General features: G+C 38.4%; 1 protein-coding gene across 1 annotated transcript in view; it reads right to left on the bottom strand.

The window, feature by feature from the left end:
- Positions 1-16,962: 16,962 nt before the first annotated feature.
- Positions 16,963-20,702, bottom strand: part of LOC145988381 (uncharacterized) — a 35,006-nt gene continuing 31,266 nt past the window's right edge. The window contains exons 8-9 of the mRNA XM_083123263.1: positions 19,672-19,733; positions 16,963-17,487 (exon numbers count right to left, since the gene is read on the bottom strand). Coding sequence (XP_082979389.1) covers positions 17,193-17,487; positions 19,672-19,733 — 357 coding nt within the window. The 3' untranslated portion in view covers positions 16,963-17,192. The remainder of the gene's footprint in view (positions 17,488-19,671; positions 19,734-20,702) is intronic.

Below are 20,702 nucleotides of genomic sequence, written 5' to 3'. Positions count from 1 at the left end.
CTGGCTTGTTTGCTCGTACTCGACAATCCTTGATTCGTCGCTGTCATATCTGCGTAGAAGTGAACGGCAGACATTTTGAAAACCGTCTGTGATTATCGCCCTCTGCAAATCCCAGTGAGAACACTCTTGGTGTTGCTCCCCACCCCCTTCGTGCGGTGAAAGTGACATCTTCAGTTGGTGTACAGTGGCACTCACTGTCTGTGCGTAAGACATTGTAGCATTTGTTGTTTGTTGTCTGTGGGGGGGGGGAGGGATATTACGTAGTTGTCGCGTGTAAAAATTCACGTTGTCGCAATCATCTGATATTGTGTTTTGCATTCCCTCCTCCTGGTGGAGTAATGTGTCTCTCGTATGCCACATGACATGATTCGTTCATTCCTCGCGTGTAACTGGGGTATGCAACCGTGCTCAACTTTTCGGATTTTGTGTTCCGTGCTCATGTTTTGATGTTTGAGGTCGGCATGTGTTGTCTTTAACGCATTTCCCATTGTCACGGTCCTTCTTGCTGCGTTACATACCCTTTCCATGCATTGTTCTTGCTGGAAATCCCCAATTCCTTTGAGGACTCCATTGCGCATGCGTGCAGTGAACTTTTCATAGTGACTTCCGGACTGAGCACATACGATTCCTTTATGATTCCCTTGGAACCGCCTCTCTATCTGTGATAGTATTCGTCCCAGTTAGGTGTGACGTTCACTTTGTCACCTTTTGCGAGGCTCCTATCTCGGAAACGAAGCCTCAGTCATAAAAATGGAACTTAGACTTTTTGCTTGTTTGCGTGTGAGGAATCACCTCCCAAGCGTTGTAAACGACCTTTAGAAACACCCTGTATATATTCGCATAACCTAATACTTAATTTAGTCTCAATTATCTTGGTATGTTTGACTATCAAACTTCCTGTGAACCAAGGTGTTTTTTCGCATCTGAGCCTCCCCGATAGCATAGTGGTAACGTCTTCGCCTTGTAATTAGAGGGTTCCGGGTTCGGTAGTGTTCGATACCCGATGGGCCACATAGTGGTCCGGATTTCACTGCATAAAGTGAACTTGAAACAACACTCAAACACATTTTGAATGTATTTCGTCATTTCCTTCTTATCGTACAGGTGGAGGAACAGTTAAGTATAACTTTACAGAGAAAAGGATCCTACATAACCCAAGATTAGTTAACCGTCGTGGCGTAGTGATCAGCTAATCATTCTCGACGCTAAGGGTTCCGGGCTCGAATTCCGAGTAAGACATGAATGTTTCTTGTCTTAATTATAAAAAAAAACTATGAGGAAAACGTGAGAAAAATACAACAAAAATGGAAGTTAATATTACGAATTGGTGCCAATCTCGACAATAATGTGAGGGGACCCGGGTCTGATCCTCCGTGGGAGATCCAAAACTTTGGTGTTGACCCAGCACCGTGAAAGCAACAGGCGCGGACTCCGGTCGAGAAAACGTTAACAGCGGCAATGGGACTCGATGCATCATCCAAGGAATAGTTGCTTAACAGGCCTTGACCCTCAATGGGCATTTTACGTCATAAATTTAATTTTCGTTCATCGTTCTAGTGACACTCGATATAAACAGCTGCATCTTTTAAAGCAACTGACCGTCAACAAAGCTGTAGTCCAGTAAATCAATACTCAACAAACTCTTCAGTGATCTATGGTATTTGACAACGGTTTGCAGTGTTCTTTTCAAGGTTGCAACCCTGCTTCCTTCCTTTTCTGTACAAGAAACGCTTTGAATCCGTAATTCACCTGCTGCTCAGGGTTCATCTGGAATTCTGTGCAGCAACAGTCGGCGTGCAGTTACGAGAAATTGCTTTCAACGGCAAATTGAATGACGAATTGCGAAGATATGCCTTCTTCTTACATTTCACCTTTTTCTTTTCTTCATCATTCCATTCTTTTTTGCCCTGTTTGTTTCGTTTCTCTCTCTGCGAAACAGAGTCAGCAAAACGCTGGCCATATTCTTGCACTATACACGCTCTCCACACACACACACGCACACATTTGCATACATATATATGTCGTAAACTGGCGGACAACAATACACAAGGCCCAGGATTGATTCCAGGAGCGGTGAGATTTCTGGTGGATTTTTTCCTGCAATGTCTTTGCAATGAGCGGTTCTGGGGTTCACCCATCCTCTAATTAATGGGTACTTGTGCTTAAAGATAAATTACAGATATCAACTAGTATAGACGCCAAAGTGTTTATTAGCTTATATTACATAATTTGGAAGAAATGACTGTATAAAGGAGAAAATAGGTTTCATTTTTTTAACCGCTGCCTTTACACATTACACTATTACATCTATTGTATGTATGGATATAAGCATACCAATGCAAACAAACTGCTAACAATCACTTCATTAACATTTCCGAGCAATACTTGTGCATCCCACTGTACCATAAAAATATAATCGCAAATAGCGAGGGACATTCGGTCCACTGTTATCTTTGCTGCTGATTGTAGGCCAACGCAAATATAACAGCTGGCAAATTGTCCACAGTTATTTTTTTAAGGAATAAAATTCTGTTGATGTAAAGCAGATGTTCTCTGCTTGTTTAACTTTTTATTTCAATTTATGATGAATACATTGTGGAAAACAGACTGAATGAAAATGGTGATTGACAATTCGCCTAATATTACTTTTACCATGGGTTTACCTATTGCAGGGGTCAGAGAGGTGATCTGGTAGGAAATCTAGCTTACCAACTTGCCCCACTCAGAGGATATACACAAGATATCTACAATGTTTAGATCAGGTCCATGAATTTTATGGATATCTCATGGACGTTCAATGGATATCCAGTCCTTCATATCGAGCTGTGTATGTATATCCATGAGACATACCTGGGATATCTATGAGACATCCCGTTCTGGATATCCAGATGATGTCTTGTCATGGATTTTCATGTCCACGTGTTATTCAAAAATTGACATAAAATGTTTCGTTATTCGTGAAAAGATTCATTCATAGTGTCTTGTCTTAATTACGTTAGGACTCAAACTCTGATGCATTATTAAGGATTAATTTAAGCTTTGTTATGACAAATCAAGGGAACAATGTTGATAATCTAGCATTTTAGAATTAATGGATGAATTAATTAAACTTTTTGGGTGTCTCGACACATTTGGCCATTTCGCACACTTCAAAGAAATCCACCTTATCTAAAATCGTTAACCAAGAGTTAAAAAGCCGGTTTTAAAAGCCCTTTAAAAATAATGGTTTAAAGTGCTCTGAAGTTGACGTCCTTAAAACTCTAAAAAATGACCTAAAACCAAAGTGGATTGATTCAAATCGCGATTTAAATCAGGTCATTTTTTTAAAAAAATAATACTGACTTAAATCATTTGAGAAAAATAATTTATAGAATAACGTATGGACATAAGTCAGATATCAGAATCACTGTTCGTGAAAGTACATTAATTTCGTAATCATTTAATGGTGTTTATTAGGCTATAAGAAAGGAAAAGAAAGGAAACAAAATATATATCCTGTTGAGGTGAAGCTCATACGAAACGAAATGTAATATGTGAACTGCAAGCACCCTTGAATTTATCTTGTTTTAAAATTCAATAATTATTATACGCAAAAATAGCAAACATTTTCTGTAAAACAATATACAAAGTACTAATTATGTTAAACAGTAAATAGTGTCATAATATCATTAAACTGTAAATAAACGTGGCAGCTGATATTTTGCAAACTACAGTAAAACCTCGATAATCCGGACTAATGGGGGAATAAGTTTAACGAAAGTCCGGATTAACTTAAATATCCTAAAAGTTTATGATGGTGTATTTAAAGGGCATAGGCGTAAATACACTATACAGTACAGTAAAATGTAAAGCAAAACTGTAGATACAATGCAGTACGCACATACATGATGTGTCCAACGAACCTGGCTCTGCATCACTCGAAGCTCTTGCTGTGGAAGTTGTTGACTTCTAGCCACATTTAAAACCTTGCATTCTGATTTTTTTTCCCTTTTGCCTGCCCGCATTAAGCAAATTTCGGTTTATCGGGGTCCGGATTAACGAGATTTTACTGTATCAGTAAAAAAATTGCCAAAATTCAACTACAAAGACAATAAAAATTATTTTAAGTTACAGTTTTATAGTACATCCAGAATGTAAAATTTTCAATAGAACGAAAGCTACTGAAATTATTATAGTTTCATTAACAGACTTGGAAACATTTCCACAGTAGATTTATGTATACAGTAATACAAAGTTGTATACACATAATTGCTTTATTCAAACTGTTCAAATATTTTACAGAGCCGATTACCAGAGAAGCCTTTCTATTAAAAAGACACATATCTATATGTATGGTACCAAAACCACGCAAGCAATTTTAAGCGTGTTTTTTTTAATCGATTGAAATAAAAAACATGATTTTTATCCACACTTCCTAAAGCTAACTTTCGCTCTTAAAATGAAGCTTGAATTTTCAAAAATTACAAGAGAGTTAAATAATTCGATAAGACCCATTGTTCGGTCGTTTAAACTATCGAAGAATAGGAAAAAATAGCAAACATGTGTAATATGAGTTTACCTTATTTTTTTTAAGGTAACTTAAAATACACATCCTTTCCGAGTCAGCCTTATACAATAGATACAGTTGTTTCGTATGCATCAGATTATAATTTTTTTTAATGTTTTGACTAATTTTACTTTAAACCCCCATATTAAACCAATGATAGTGGCCAGCATGGAACCTGAAAGTAACCTCAATTAATTTTAAGTGTGCTGGAGAAAAAATAAATTTACCACAATTAATTCTTTAATACACTGCCCAAGATTTGTGTTAAAAGTAATATTGTGCTCTTGACCATATGTTCGATTAGTGATATATTTGCAAGACTCCATGTTAGGAAATTTAAATATGTGAGTTATGCTAACATTTATAATTCACGAACCTACAGGGGAGGAGCAAAAGAAAACTTTAGTAATACAAAAAATTCAACAAAACCTGGAGCAAATCCTGAAAATTGAACTAAAAGCCAAAGAAGGCCGGAAAATGCAAAATAACAATAATATTTTCTGATTTTAAATTAAGTGAAACAAACAGCTATCATAAACATTGTTTTGAAGGCCCAGAAAAAAAATATGAAATTTCATCAACTTCCTATCCCTGTACATAACTCATTAAAAAGTAAGGAGACAGTTGAAATTTCCTCAGATAGAGTGTAAATGGCTCATGCTTCTCAAAAGCCAGAAGCATTATTTAAAACACTGTCGTCAGTTCCCACCATGGACCTTAACAGTTAGTCTCACTGGATATGTCTTACTCGATATTCTCAATTAGTTTGATTGTCACTATTAGGGAAAGGATTTTAATGTGCAGCAAGCATCTTTTCAAAAATATAGCTGTTTTCATACAGACCATTTGAGATATACCGGGTGGTCCATTTATAATGATAGTATGGAATATCGCATGCAGAATGCATCCAATTGAAAAATTGCACAGAATAGAAGCTTGATACTATTAAGGGGGTAAGTCAATACCGCAAAAATTTCGTCACCGCCACCCACCCCTTACGGGGGGGGGTAGATTTGAAATTTCAAATGGAACACCCCCATTCGTTTTACTTATTTGGATTCCGTGTTGAGAGAGAATAATTTTTGTTTGAAAAATTTTGTAAAAAAATTGCAAACTTCGAACATTTATAAACATTTGGTAGTTTCAGATTCATTTTGTTCCCTTTATGTAATAACGGTTTTGGTCTCCGTTGAGAACATTTCAAAACGAATTTTATTCAAAAAATGTGTGCAAAAAATTCGGCAAAAAAATTGTTTGCAATTTATGTGTAACAATAAATAATATTAATTTGTTCCAACTCTTTGGTTTCAAGGAACAATTTAATATGAACAACACTACTCACTACTACATTCAGGCTCGAGCCATGTTGGACACAAAGTTTCCTGGTCGATGGATAGGACGTGGAGGACCCCTTTCTTGGCCAGCTCGTTCACCCGATCTCACGTCGCCTGATTTTTGCCTTTGGGGACTACTTAAAGAAAAGTGCTACCGCGAAGTTCCAACAACGCCAGGAAACAGGAGGCAACGAATTATTGATTCTTGTGCCTCTATCACTCCTGCCATTTTGGGACAAACAGTGTGGAGCTTCAGACACCGTGTTTTGAAATGCATTGAAGAGAACGGTCATGATTTTGAACATTTGCTCCCTTAAACATTTATTTGTGTACCTCAAATGATAACTACTTTGTAGTAACATAAACACACTTTGTTGCACCTTTTTGCACCTTTTCGTGAGATTACGACATTTATTCCCTTTTTACCTTCTCTTTGATGCTTCACCACCTTTTTCCCTTCCTTTTCTTTCATGTTTTGTGAAAGAATTGGAGAGCAACATAAAGGATTTTCACTCTTCTTGACCAGCTACGTAAAATCCTACAGTCTCATTTCGTAGAGCAGAACGAGAGATATAAAATAGCATAATATAATCATTGCAGCCCAAATAGTTTCCAAAAAAATAATGCGTTTCTCCACATATGATGATTTCCTGAGCTTAAAGCGTCAGCGATTTACATTCGAAGACGTATAGGAATGTTGATCGTTATTTAGTATTAATATAACAAGTTACCTGAAACCAGTAAATGCTACGTTTACTTCCTAAATACTCGTTACTTTATCTAATTATTACAAATTATGTTATTTGCTATAGCGTTGAATAAATAATGTTAATGTAACTGGTTTAGACTTGGATAAAGGCTTTTTTTCAGCACCTTCCTTTGCACCTGTTTGAAAACATTTTCAGAACCTTTTTCCCCATTCCCGACCCTAATCTTGCACCTTAAAATCCTTTCCTTAGTCATTATATTCCTTGTTATGAGGGTCAAAAGGAGAGGAGTTGAGGAAACAACGACACGATGTTGCGGGGAAAAATGTTCAAGAACCGGTACCTTATGCATTCATCTGGGATTTTCTTCCTCCGCCGTGGAAGTTCACAAGTGATGCAAATTGGTGTAATATCTAAAGTGCTGCTTGGGATGAAGGCTGTGTCCAGATTTGCGGTCTTGCTTCCAGTAAGCAATTCCAGAGCTCTTAAGCGCTCGGTTAAGCAAATCAATATTGATGAAACCGCCTAAGAGCTCTCCGCGAGCGATGCTGATGCGATCGCTGATGGATTGAGAGCGGAGGAAGTTCTCGGCGATAATACAAGGTAATGGGACTTAATTGCCGCCGCTGATGCCAAGCAATTAGCGCCTGTTTGCGGAAGACAGGGGTCCTTGTTTGCTATAGGGCGACAAGCATCTACGGATTTGGTCATTTGAACTCAAACTCTTCCTGGTTTAGGATTACTGGGCTTGTGTGTACCCTGCACCCTCTGGGTTCTTGTTATTCATGGTCATCTTTGTCCGTCACCTTCATCTCAAGGGCACCCTGTTGAAGGTGCTTGAATAGTCTAAGGGTGGGTGCTTAAGACGGTTAAGAGGCCTTTAGGACACAAATTTCAACAGTAGAAAAGATACAGTTCCCTACCTTCTAACTGTTGACGTCTGACTGCCACGCGGGAACCAGAGTTCGATTCCAGGATTGGGTAATCTCATGTGGAAATTTTGACGACATTGCACCTGCATCAAGTGGCTCTGGAGTTCTCCCAGCCTATAATAAATGAGTACCAGGTAACCATGGAGGTAAAGGCTGCCATAGCCTAATGCTGACCACACCACCTCTAAAATATCAGATCATGAATGTGTGAGGCCTTATCTCAACATTTACCCTCCTTCCAATGTCCCTTCATGGCACGGTGTTATGAGCATGGAGTAACTTCACTTGGCTAGAACTGCCTGATTCACTACCGTACACAGGATTACATTTCGGAAGGGGAGGGGGTGTAATAAAATATTTCATAATTATTAATTTAGCCTCCATTTTCTGCATTGTTCAAAGACAACAATGTTAATCAGGGATCATTTCAAGGTGGGGTTGCAAGGACAGTTTCCTTTCTCTTGGTAGACAAGGCTTAGCATTAATAGGCTATAGTTCTGACAATAAGTGCTGCCCCCTACGCCCACTGCTTGGATGGTAACTACAAACTAAACCATTTCCTTTCATCATTTTGTCGCATGTAGCCTAACTATGCAAATAAGTGACGTTAATTAAAAAAATGAACTGAATTAAGTCAGGTCGTACACAGAACTAACAAATGTCAGATGTCCAATACAGTCTTACCAATAAGAGATAAACCACAACTAACTCACTAACTAAAGTGGGCAGTAATTTAATAATGTTAAATATTACATTTCTGTTTAGATGTGTGTACGGTTTTACCCTTCGTAATGATACAGACACTTGACAGCGAATAAAGGTAACGACGATGTGTTGAAGTAGCTTTTGGCAACGCAGGGACAGCGTTTGCTCCCTTAAAGTTGAAAATTCAGCCACAACGCCAGAGGGTTTTTCTCTACTTGATAACGCAGTACAAGGTATCATCACAAAGTTCTCGAAAACGCACCATGTAGCGTATCCAAATGAAGTGCCATCTCAAAATATTGTCTCCTTGCACCATCTTCAAAGGAATACCCTACCACACTGGAATACATCTGCTGCTACAGAGAACGTTAATTCAAATTTCATATTTCCTACTTTAATGATGCTCATTAAGAAGACAGAACCGTCAACATAAAGTCATCATTTTCCTCTCCTCCCTGTTATCTTTTCACGCAAGGCTGCTACAGCTGATCGTTAGCGAATTCGAAAATTGATACTCAATTTATTTTTCACGTCTCCTTTTTTCCCACTCCCTATTTCTTCCTCGTGTACACAAAATGAAAACACGGTTCGCTGATAATCTGTCATCTAACGTTGACATGTTGAATGGCGAATCCCCATTAACTACAAACGAGATCCCAATGCAGCTACAACCTCTCCCCCTCAAGAACCCTGCCCCAATATATATTACTTCCAAATTGGAGGAAATTTGGCTCCCCTCATTTCAGAGTTGCCAACTCGAGATTCGATTAATTATCACCACAAAATATTACCTTTTGTAACTGTTCAGAGAAGCAGAGACGTCACCACCGAGTCGGCAAAGGTCAAGTCTATTCTATCGTGAAACAGTTTTAGCTACCGTTCTGCTCATAAAAAAGCAAGAATTTCCTCACATGAAGGGATTTAGAAGAGATATATAAATAGATAATGTAAATAGAGAGAAAGAAATAGAAAGAATGAGACAGAAGTAGATAGAAGTGAGAGAAGAGAAAGAGAGAGAGGAAGAATAAACATAACATGTATAGAAAGTAAATGAACAGGAGAGAAACATGAACGGAAAAATATACAAATAAGTTAAAAAAGGAAGAGAGAGAGGTTTAGGAAGAAATAAAACGAAACAGAGAAAAATGAGAGAGTGAAAAAATAAGGAAAGAAACACGAAAGAAGAAGAATAAATAAAGGAGACAGAGGCAGTGGCGTAGGAACGAATATGGATAAACAGAGAAGGAAATAAGAAGAGAGAAGGAGATAAAGAAACAAAAGAAAAGAGGGAGAGGGGCCTAGAAACAAAGGAAATGAAAGAAATAAGAGGATGACAAAAGGACAGAGAGTGATGTAGAGAGAAAGAAAGAAAAACAGAATCAGAGGAAGATCAATGAGGAAAGTAAGAAAGAATGAGGGGCATTGAAAAAGTAGATATGTAGAGAGAGAGAGACGGCTAAGAAAAGGGACAGAGAGAGAAAAGAAAGAAATTCAGAAGAACAATAAGAAAGAAAGAAAGGGATACAAAAGAAGAGAGAGGAAAAAAGTGAGAGAAATAAAGCGAATTTGTGACAAGCAGAAGGAGAAAACGTAAGGAAGACATAGGATACTAACACATCTTTGTAGTCAAAGCAAAACCCACTCTCGAGGTTACCAGAAATAAATTCTCTGGTGAAACCATTTGTATGAAATTCAACCATAACACCATCCGACACCATCTTATCTAAATTGGAAACAGCTTCATTCTAGCGACCATCATCATAGATTTTGCAAGAGTCATCTAGTAAATAACAGACTATTTGGTGTCGATTAAGGACTGGATGGCTGGAATCATTTAAACGCTCGCAACATTTAACATATCGAATGAATTTTCCAAACTATCGTCTGTGGTATATTGTTTTCTGCTGACGATTTTGCTCTAGAGTTGATGGGCTGTATGTTTGAGGGTGACTTTGGCTACTCTGCGTAGAGAGAGAGAGAGAGATTTCTGCAGTCGCTACCTACTCTCTGCTTAGGAGGTCGACATCTCTTACAATGGCACTTAGTGGCTAAGGCAGCCTGTAGCTTCCCTCCTTGCTACTGCGCAACCGGAGGTGATCAAGGTATATCCGCAGAGATACAACTCGTCATCTATAGTACGAGTGCCTTTTTCACCTAAAGAGAACAGTAGCAATTAATTTTGACGATGACGTTGTTAGACACGGGATTAGGCGTTTTCATTGTTGCCACTAGATGTCACGGCAAGTATTCAAAAGTTAATATACTTGGAAGTGGGCGACTACATGAACGAATTGTATCAGTAAATATTTGGTTCAAGAAAATTTAAATGTTCCAATAAAAAAGAATATTCTTGATTTTAATCCATGCAAACATTTCTATCTGAATATTGTTGATATTCGGACTTGCAAGGCTAGTATCTGTCTTTTATTTATATTTTTTGTAGTAATATAAATGCAGAATATATAGATGGTAATTTTTCATCCTTTGATGTGATAAAAGGAAAAGGTTTCTTAATAATTTTCCCCTGACGGTAGAAATCCTCAAGAAGACATAATTTTATGCTGAATGTATGCAACCACGTAGAACAGTTTCTCAATTACCACAGACTTATTTTCATTTCTGTTAATTTACTTCACTTTTCTGCCTCTTTGGTTAGTAGCAATAGTGAAGGTGAATGATGCGAGAAGAATAACACGTATAAGGCGTAAACAAGATTCAAACCTGGGGCCTCTTTCGCTCTTCGTTGCGCTTTACGCTGACCACTCCGCCACAGAAGCCAGCTAATTTATTAACTTTACAATTCCGATAAACAAAATGTGTAGCCTATCGGGTTGAATAAGAAAGTACTTTTGGTTTGAGCATGATTGTAAAAATATTTTCAGTTTGTTAATGTGTGTCTATTTCACATGTGAAATTCAACAATCCTGATGCAGTGTATTTACGATTTTATTTCGGAGGTTAGTTCTTTTTGTCTGTGCTGTGTAGTATTTTTTTGCAGTGTTAAAAAATAAGAGCATCAGATTACTACATAGGAATTTCATCTACAGCCAAAGAAGTGATTACTACGGGACGGATAATTGTATAAATAAATTTTTCTTCACCTTCACTTGAACGAAGTACCATAGAGTGCATTCATTCTATTTTGTGCACATAATTGGATATTTCTTGGACTTTTTCTTAACACAAATAACTAATGTTAAGTATACTGGTATTTGTGAGGAAGGTAGACATTCAGAGAACGTTTGTCGGCAGTGTTTGATCTCTGCAACAGACTGAAAATCTTGGATTTTCACGCAGGTGTCTGATAATATACTGAAAAAATCAGAGCCATTTTCACACATACTACAATTCCCTCCGTTCCAAAGTAACTCCATTCGTTTCAAGTTCCTCCTACTTAAATTTCCTTTTTCGGGACGGTACCTCTTACCGTATCTGGAACCCTACGAATTTTATTTTACATGTGAATCCACTCTATCAAGATATACACGGTGTTTCCATGACAATGAATCAAACTTGCAGGGGGGATGGAGACTGACGCAAGTATCAACATGAGGGAAGGAATCTCGGTCCAGAAACAATCGGACAATATCGGTCGAACTACACCTTGCACAAATATGCTGTATAAAGAAACTAATTGCGGCAATACTGGAAACGTGGCGCTAGTGTTTCATGTTTAAATCACTTCTAAGCATGTAGTCGAATATTTTTTCAAGGGCACAGACATCGTGGCGCTAGAGTACTTGCGTCTTTAGTAACCAAGACTCTTTTTCTAACTCTATCTGTAAGACATTTTTGTGTTAAAACTTGATATAAATTTTTCAGTTTCCACGCTGAATATTGTTGAATATTGCTGAATAAAGTATTCGTGCATAAGTTTGTAGCTGAAAATAGATTTCGTCTACATTTTGAACATATCTGTGTAGAAGTTTCAAATCTCTAACCTTAAGCTAAGACACAACATTTAAAAAGGGGATATTCATTATCTTATTAACATAGACCTTCATAAGTATCTTGATTTTTTGTCTACCAGTAAATTATAGATGGCATCATTATAATAAGTATCATATTATTTTTTTCAGTTGAGTATTGAAATTCTAACACAGTAGATACATTTCGAATAATAGTAGAAAACTACGTTTCATAAAAAAATAGGGAAAGATTACTAATATAGATTGAGGTTAGGAATTGAAACATTCATCCCTTGCTACTCTTGTTACAAGTAAAAAAATACATCATTCATATATATATACATTTGGATAATTCAGAAATACTGAAATTTATTTGATTCATGCCTGAAAGTTGGTTCATTATTATTGATTAATTAATTAATTTGGTTTACATTACTTCGCTTTTTGTGCCATTTTTGGCTAATTTGTGAAGATGGGGATGATATGGTGTAATTGAATGGGAACTCACAAACATCCATGTCCAGGCTGGGATTTGATCCCGGTACCCCCGGGCTCGTAGTACGATGTGCTGATCACTCCACCACTGGGGCTGGCCACAAAAAAAGTTGGAAATAGTCCCTTTTGTCCTAGCATCATATTAACTAAACACTCAATAAAAAAGGGAATTTAAGTTCCGTTTCACTATGTTATCCTTAATGAGTGACAAAGGTGTTAAATTTTCAGAAAATAAATTATAAATAATAGCAATAATAAATAACTTCAATTGAACCATCTGGCGTTTTGATAAAGGTTTTCAGGTTAAAACTATGGGGATATACGAGGGAGGTTAAAAAAATTTATACTTGGCATGGTGTCGTGGTAGAATTGCGCAAATTTATGTCGCGCATGCACGTAATATAGTGCATATTTATGTCTCTCCTGAGGGAGTCAGTTGGCGTTTTGCTAGCAGTGTTATCGTAGCGACGGTTCGCAGTGACTCGCCAGCTGGAAACTTACTCCAATACCGAAGTAAAAGGAACTGTACTATTTATTTCCGAGAACGAAACGTCACAATTGTTCTGTGATTCATCGTGAAATGACGACGGTGTACGTGGCAAATGCAATGTCGCAACCACCTGTAGTAACCAGCAGCTCGAACGCAGTTGTACAGACTTGGCTTATTTTGATAGGCAAGGGACGTCACTTGAAGACAGGTGATGGGAGGGGATGAAATAATTCCCAATAATCGCAGAGTGACTGTCGCGGAAATTGCAGAGGAGTTTAGTGTTTCGATAGACAGTTCGCACTCCATAATTCACGACACACTTGCATATTACAAATTGTGTTCAAGATGGGTTCCCGCTTATTTACACCCCGACATAATAAATAATACTGAGGCCTACTGCCAAACATGAAGGTCTTTGCTCAAGGCGGTGAAAAACAAGATGCGCGAAAATTATGCCGAGGTGTTGTCTCCATTCACGACAACGTTACGCGTTATACAACAGGCACAACACAAGACTTGCTCCAGGGTTTTGGATGAGAGGTAATAGCGGCATCCACCGTACAGTCCCGATCTTGGGCAGTTCGATTTGACCTTTTGAGCAATCTGAAAGTACGTCTGCGCGGAAAACGATTTGCCGATAATGAAAATGTGCAACTGGCAGTTGCATGATGGCTTTATGAACAGAGAGCAGATTTATATCGTCAAGTAATCAAGCAGTTAGTCGTGGTTGCGACAACTAAAACAACTATAATAGGTGACTACAATTGTGTAAGATATTTTCGTTCTGTTGTAGTATCCTGCATACATCAATAGAAATTTGTTGGCATACAATAAGTGGGCATAAGTTTTTATTAATCCATATTGCATTTTTCGTACCCTAAATTTCGAACCGTTCATTAAGCTATGCCATTCTACGTGTGATCTCCAGGTTCACCCACATTTTGAGGGACACTCCCTTGTTTAAGTATAATGCCCCAATGGCAACTTTCCAGGACGTCAATTGACCCGTATTTGAAAATTCAATTTTTCAAAGTTGCAACCATGTTTTTGAATGCCTAGATCATCAGCTTTTCTTTCACCGGTGGCGGTGCATTGTGGGACGGATATTACATCTAGTTCTGCCCCCATACCCTGCTTATGACCGATACCTCCCCTGCAATCTTTCCATTTTCATCCCAACGAGCGTGGTGCGTAGGAGCTGTAAGCTCTATTCACGTTGTTTCACGAAGATTGAGTGGTATGTATGATTCTCTAGTCATGGTTGGATGATAGTGAGATTGCAAACACTGCAAGAAAGAATTTTCAAAAGCACATCGATGTTATGCAGCAGGTTCGAGGAATCTAGCATATGCAGAGCATGTGATAATGTTTTTTTTCCATAAGAAAAAACTGACTACGATGACATAGGTCCCGGGTGCAAATCCCAGCGTGGGTATGAGCGTTCATTGCGAGTGTCCCTTCACCAATTTCATCACATAATCACTCTTCCTCATCTTCGCAATTAGCCAAAAGTGGCATGAGAACGAAGTAATAAAATTAAAGTAAAATAAACCAAATCAATGATAAGATGGAACTCTTTTGAAAATGAAAGGATGAGTTGAAATTCAATATACAGGGTGGCTCAATAAGTCACCACCCCCAGTACAAGGGCACTGCGGCATGGAACGTGAAAATGGCGATGACCAATCGTTGCCTGGCCACGGGAGAACCACATTGACGCCACCCGCGTGGTCGGCGGTATCTTGATGTCCGCTATCTTGAAATCAACTTCAGAAATTTAAATGGGAAGAGGGTCGTGCGACATATCAAAATCGGCTAGAATTTTACCAGGAAAACAACTGTGACATTTGTGTTCACCACAAAGTTATGGCTCAAAAAGTCACTTAACACCCCCGATACAAGGCCACTGCAGCGCCCAAAATGGAAATGGTGATGACCAATCGTTATCAGGCCAAGGAGGAACCACATTGACGCCACCCGTGCGGTCGGCGGCAATCTTGATGTCTGCCATCTTGAATTCAACTTCAGAATTTTAAATGGGAAATGGGGTGATATGATATATCAAATCAGGCTAGAATTTCACGAGAAATGCAATGGTAAAGGTTTTTTTGACGTATTTTTAACCAGTAAAAATTTATGACTGAATTGTTGTACCAATTTGCTCCTTTTCGAGGTGATAGAAAAATGTATTAAAATTTGTTTAGCGCATCGGTGATGCATCGAGATCAAAGTAATGTCTAGGGAGAGAAGTTCGCATGCCATTGCACACGATTTTAATCGGATACATCCACGATGAGCTGCGCATTATGAGTGGTTGTCGCGAACAATTTACAGTGTGATGCTTCCATTGAATTAAAAGTCCTTCACAGTGACAAGGCTAATGTTTATGTTCATAAGTTCATAAGGAATTTCATAAACAGAATATGCGAGCCTTGTCATTTGATAAAATAACTTTGGACAGAAACTGCTTCACAACGTTCTCACAGTGTTCTGGTATTCCTCCCTATTGAAAAACAACTCTGTAAAATGTACCTTCTTCCATAAGCAAGGATGAAAAAACCTGTTTATTTAACAAATCCAAGTAGCCCTAAGCATTTAAGGTTCCGTTGATGAAAAATTGACTAACCAATCGTGTTCCACACAGCACGACACACCATTAACTTACCAGCACTAACCAATCAGCTTTGATCTGTTGAAAATTGTTTATCAGATAAAAAGCATCGAATATTCTGTTTATGAACTTCCTTATGAACATAAACATTAGCCTTGTCACTGTGAAGGACTTTTAATTCAATGGAAGCATCACACTGTAAATTGTTCGGGACAAACATTCATAATGCACAGCTCTTCGTGGATGTATCCGATTAAAATCGTATGCAATGGTATGCGAACTTCTCTAACTAGACATCACTTTGATCTCGATGCATTACCGATGCGCTAAACAAATTTTAAGGAATTTTTCTAACACCTCGAAAAGGAGCAAATTTGTACAAAAATTCAGTCATAACTTTTTACAGGTTAAGATACATCGAAAAAACCTTCACCATTGCATTTCTCGTGAAATTATAGCCTGATGTGATATATCATATCACCCCCTTCCCATTTAAATTTCTGAAGTTGATTTCAAGATGGCAGACACCAAGATGGCTGCCGACCATGCGGGTGACGTCAATGTGGTTCCTCCTTGGCCAGGCAACGAACGATTGGTCATCGCCATTTTTACGTTCCATGCCGCAGTGGCCTTGTACTGGGGGAGTTAAGTGACTTATTGAGCCACCCTGTACTGTGGTGTTTTGCATTTTTGTCCCTTACTTTAAACTTGTGATTGCGATTTTGTCCCTTATTTTCTTCATGACCACCTGCTAACCCGGGTGACGTCCCAGAAACAAAACGTCTGCCTGTCCTACTGACATAGTCTATCGGCCGAGGGGTTAAGAAGCAAATGATGCTACCAGCAGGCTAGACAGGGAAAGGCAGATGCTGTTAACAACATTCATTCGTTGAAGAATGGGACGTATTTAAATAGATCCGTGAAAATGGTTCCTGGACCTTATTTAAATTCATCCTGAAAAAGAAAGATTCCTGGACCTAATTTAAATACTTTACAGATAAAAAGGTTCTCTACGGTCCGGAACCCATTTACGCTTGCTGATTTTCTCTCCTGTATCTCCTAAGTCAGAATTTTAGGTAAGGGTATATGTCGCCGAATATATTGAAGGGGGCAGAATGGACTGAAGTGCCGACGCACCCAAAAATTTTATTTCATTCATTCTCCTGGATCGGAATTGAATTTATTTAAAATTCCTGGCTTTGAAATTAAAGTAACATTAATCAAGAGAGTGGAGTACAGAAGTGATTCATTTATTGTGGCAAATTATAAATTTCAACAGTAATATGTACTGTCTACTGAAAAATAAGTTCTTCGGTGATTTTCATTTGAACAAATTAAGGTTAAATTAATGAATATGAGTTAAAAGTTTTTTTCAATTAAATGATCAGAAAATAATGTAAAATTATATCAAAACCAGACTGTAATCAATAAGCTTTAAGAGCAGGGTGTCCCGATGTCTTGAAACTAAGCTTCGTAGTAGATTTCGTCATACTCAGGAGTACACTGGCTACTATTGGTGCATTTCCCGTGAAACTGCTGCGTCCTCTCTTCATAGCCTCTTGGTCTGGGCATTGGACCTATGAACCTTCTTGGAGAATACGTCATTCCCTCCGTACACCTCTTCATTCTTCGCATTGGTGGTTCCTCCGGCTGGGGTAGTGGGTAGAGTTTTGGCACCGAGAGTTCTGGCAGATGTAAGTCATTACCGACCATGACGTCAGTCTCATCTGATGCTGACTTAGCTGACTTGTCTGTAGATCTAAATTAAACAAATCCATTATCATTATTGGATCCCACGAAGGCATAGTGGTGAATATGTTGTCTGTAATCTCTGGGTCCCGATCCCCGCTGGTGGCACAACGGAGTGGTTGATTTCTCACTTTAAACTGTTCATTCAGTCCCGATTAGCCTATATGTGCATTGTCTATAAAGCCAGGAAAAAATAAGATCTTCACTGGCTCATGTGTACAGAAAGAAACCAACAGAATTCATGAAAATACATATTAGTGAAAAAACAAAACAATGTAGTTAGGAGTCGTAATCAGCCAAATATATTTAAAACGCGAAAAGTTAAAATCATCAAAACGTGAAGACTAAATTTTATATTAATTATTGTACGTACCTTTTTAGTATATTATCATCTGCCATCCTAGAAACCACCATCTTGAATTCAACCCTCGAATTTCAATTATAAATGCACAGTCACTGGCAAAAAAAAACTCACTTCCCAACAAGGCGTTATGTGTGTTGCCTAACTCTATGATAGCCGTCATTGAACATTTTTACTTTTAAAATCCACTTATCGCCGTATAGTTAGGCAACACACATAATATCTCGCAGTGAATCGAATAATTCAGGATCTGTGTGTCCTATTTTTATTGTCGGTGACTACACACGGACGTCCGCAAGATTTTTCTCAGGGAGGGGCAAGCAAGGCAAAGCAAACAAGTTCTCCGCACAGAAGCATTGTCCCCCTCATGAAACAGTCCTTCAGTTTGAACTTATCATGTTTCCGCAACGCACACGTAATAATTAACACAAAATACTGTGACTGAGGGACCGAAATGAGATTGCATGTGTGAAATGTAAACTTTTAGGTTCACACTCAGGGGAACCTTGCCTCTCCCTTCCACCTCCTTGCGGATGTCCATGGAAATGAGACGGCGAAATATGTTCCTACTTAAAATTTAATGAGTAGCTATCATGGCACATAAAGGACAGTAGTGCATTGTGAAACATATGATAACGTGTTAACTTCAAACATCGAACAAAGGTATGGTAAATTACCTTAGTGTAATACATAATGATGACTCAACACGTTGTTATAGGCATTCAGTGGTTTCAGGTTCTCAACACACTCTGAACAACAAAAGAACGAATTACATTAATGTTTATTTAAAACCAGTGAAAGGCGATATGTGAGATATGTGGTGGAGACAAAACAGGTAGATTTTGGACTTAATATGAATGCTTAAAATGCAGTGGAAATATTATCTTTTGATGAGTACAGCATTTTGAAGTTTGTTTAAAGCTTGTTACAGTACACTCCAGCCGACAACGTTACAACTAGCTCATGCGATTACAGTAGTTAGGATAGCATTCGCATTGAACGAATAACAAGAACTAGATATCATAGTATTATTACATTTTATGTGCTTCTATCGTCTTGTGTGTGTGTAGAGGAAGCGTGGGAGGGGCTGTTGCCCAGAGAAACGTCTGTGTTACCCGTTGAGAAATATACAGACCAGAGAGATCACCTAACATGTTAAGTCAAATTGTAGTTTGCAGTCTTCACGTCCTTATTTTCTACTTGCCGTCTTCTGTAAAACCACGGGTAAAGCATAGACCTCTCATTGTCGTCATAAACCTGAATACCGAAATAGAAATAGAGATGATGTATTTCTCATGTACTTTTATTCTACCTGTCTATCTTCTCTCAGCTTTAGTATGTCTTTCTTCGCGCATACTTCCTTTCGACTTGATTGCTTCTTCTAGGATTTCCATTTATTTTTCTAACTCATTTATTTATTACATTCTCTCTCTTTTTGTCTTGTCCTCTAATTCTTCCTTTTTCTATCCCTGTCTTTCACAACTATCTGAATTCTATATTTCTCTCACATTCTCTCCCTTTGTCACTTGTTGTTCCTTTCTCCTTCCAATTCTCTCTCCCTCGTTTCTTTACTTTTCACTCTTTCTTTCTCTCTCTTTTACACTCGCTTGCTTCTTCATGTTTTGTTTCGTTCTCTCTCTACCTCTCTCTTTGTTTCTCATTTTCTAACTTCTCTATTTTTATTCTGCTTGCTCATTCTCTACTATATCTCTTCTGGTCCTCCCCTTTAAAATATTTTACAATTTCCCACTTGTAAAATTTTAGGTCGGTGCCCATGCACACACACACACACACACACATACAAACATAAAGTATATTAAAACAAGTGAGTACCTTAAAAATGAATTTTCCTCCTCATTAATGACCGTCACTGCATGCAACCAATAAGTGCTCATCTGAAACGAAAACAAGTATTGTCAAAAATTCAGATAACAATAATGTGATTAATACCACACGACAATAAGACTGAAATTAACTAAATATTGTAAAATGCATATGCATACCTTTTATGGCAGCAAAGTGTATTGAGTGTATGAGCATGCTCAAAATCTACAAAAGATCTCACTGTTCCTACAAATTACCATGTTCATCTTCGACATACATTCTAGGAGACCATTGATTGCTAAGAAAAATGCTACATTCCTCAAAATCTCATAAAGGCAGTTGTTAAGACTCCGTCAGTGCCTCCACGGTTAGGGGTGTTTATATGAATGTACCGATAAATATTAATTGTTGGAGGACAACAGGTTTTTTTTATGTCAGGAGGAGTGATATATTTCAATCACGTTTTTCATGCATATGAGTTATCTCAAACTAATGTTTGTTGTATGTACGTATTGCTTTCATTGTATTAAGCGGATCCAGAAAGTAAGTTTCCCACTCGCTCACAGGTGGCAGGTCATGCGTATTGAAACCGGTTTTGCGCAAGCGTGAGAGGCACATGCCCTGGCTAGTGAATGTCCTAGAAGACGCCTCCCGAAAGTCCTCAGTAGCGTCGCGGCAGCGATGAAACATGGCAGCTTTTATTACATCTCCGGCGCGTGCGAGGTTCGTTCGGTGATCAAGTTCTTGAATGCATAAAACATACAGCCGATCGAAATTCATCGTCAGCTGTGCCAGGTGTATGGGCCAGACGTCATGAGCAAGCAGATGGTGCGTCGTTGGTGCAGGACATTTACTTAAGGCCGGCAAAATGTGCATAATGACAAGCGCAGTGCGCGGCCATCGGCCGTTCTGGACGAGCTTGTGGAGCAGGTGCAGCAGCGCATATGGGAGGATAGTCGCGTCACGATCACGGAACTCAGCAGCCATTTCCCGCAGATTTCTTGGTCGTTGTTGCACGACATTCTTACCAAACAGCTCTT

This window comes from Lepisma saccharinum, chromosome 5 (genome assembly GCF_977018435.1).
Source record: "Lepisma saccharinum chromosome 5, izLepSacc3.1, whole genome shotgun sequence".
NCBI lineage: Eukaryota > Metazoa > Arthropoda > Insecta > Zygentoma > Lepismatidae > Lepisma > Lepisma saccharinum.
The sequence above is the reverse complement of the archived record's forward strand: the minus strand, read 5'-3'. Positions and strand labels throughout refer to the sequence as shown.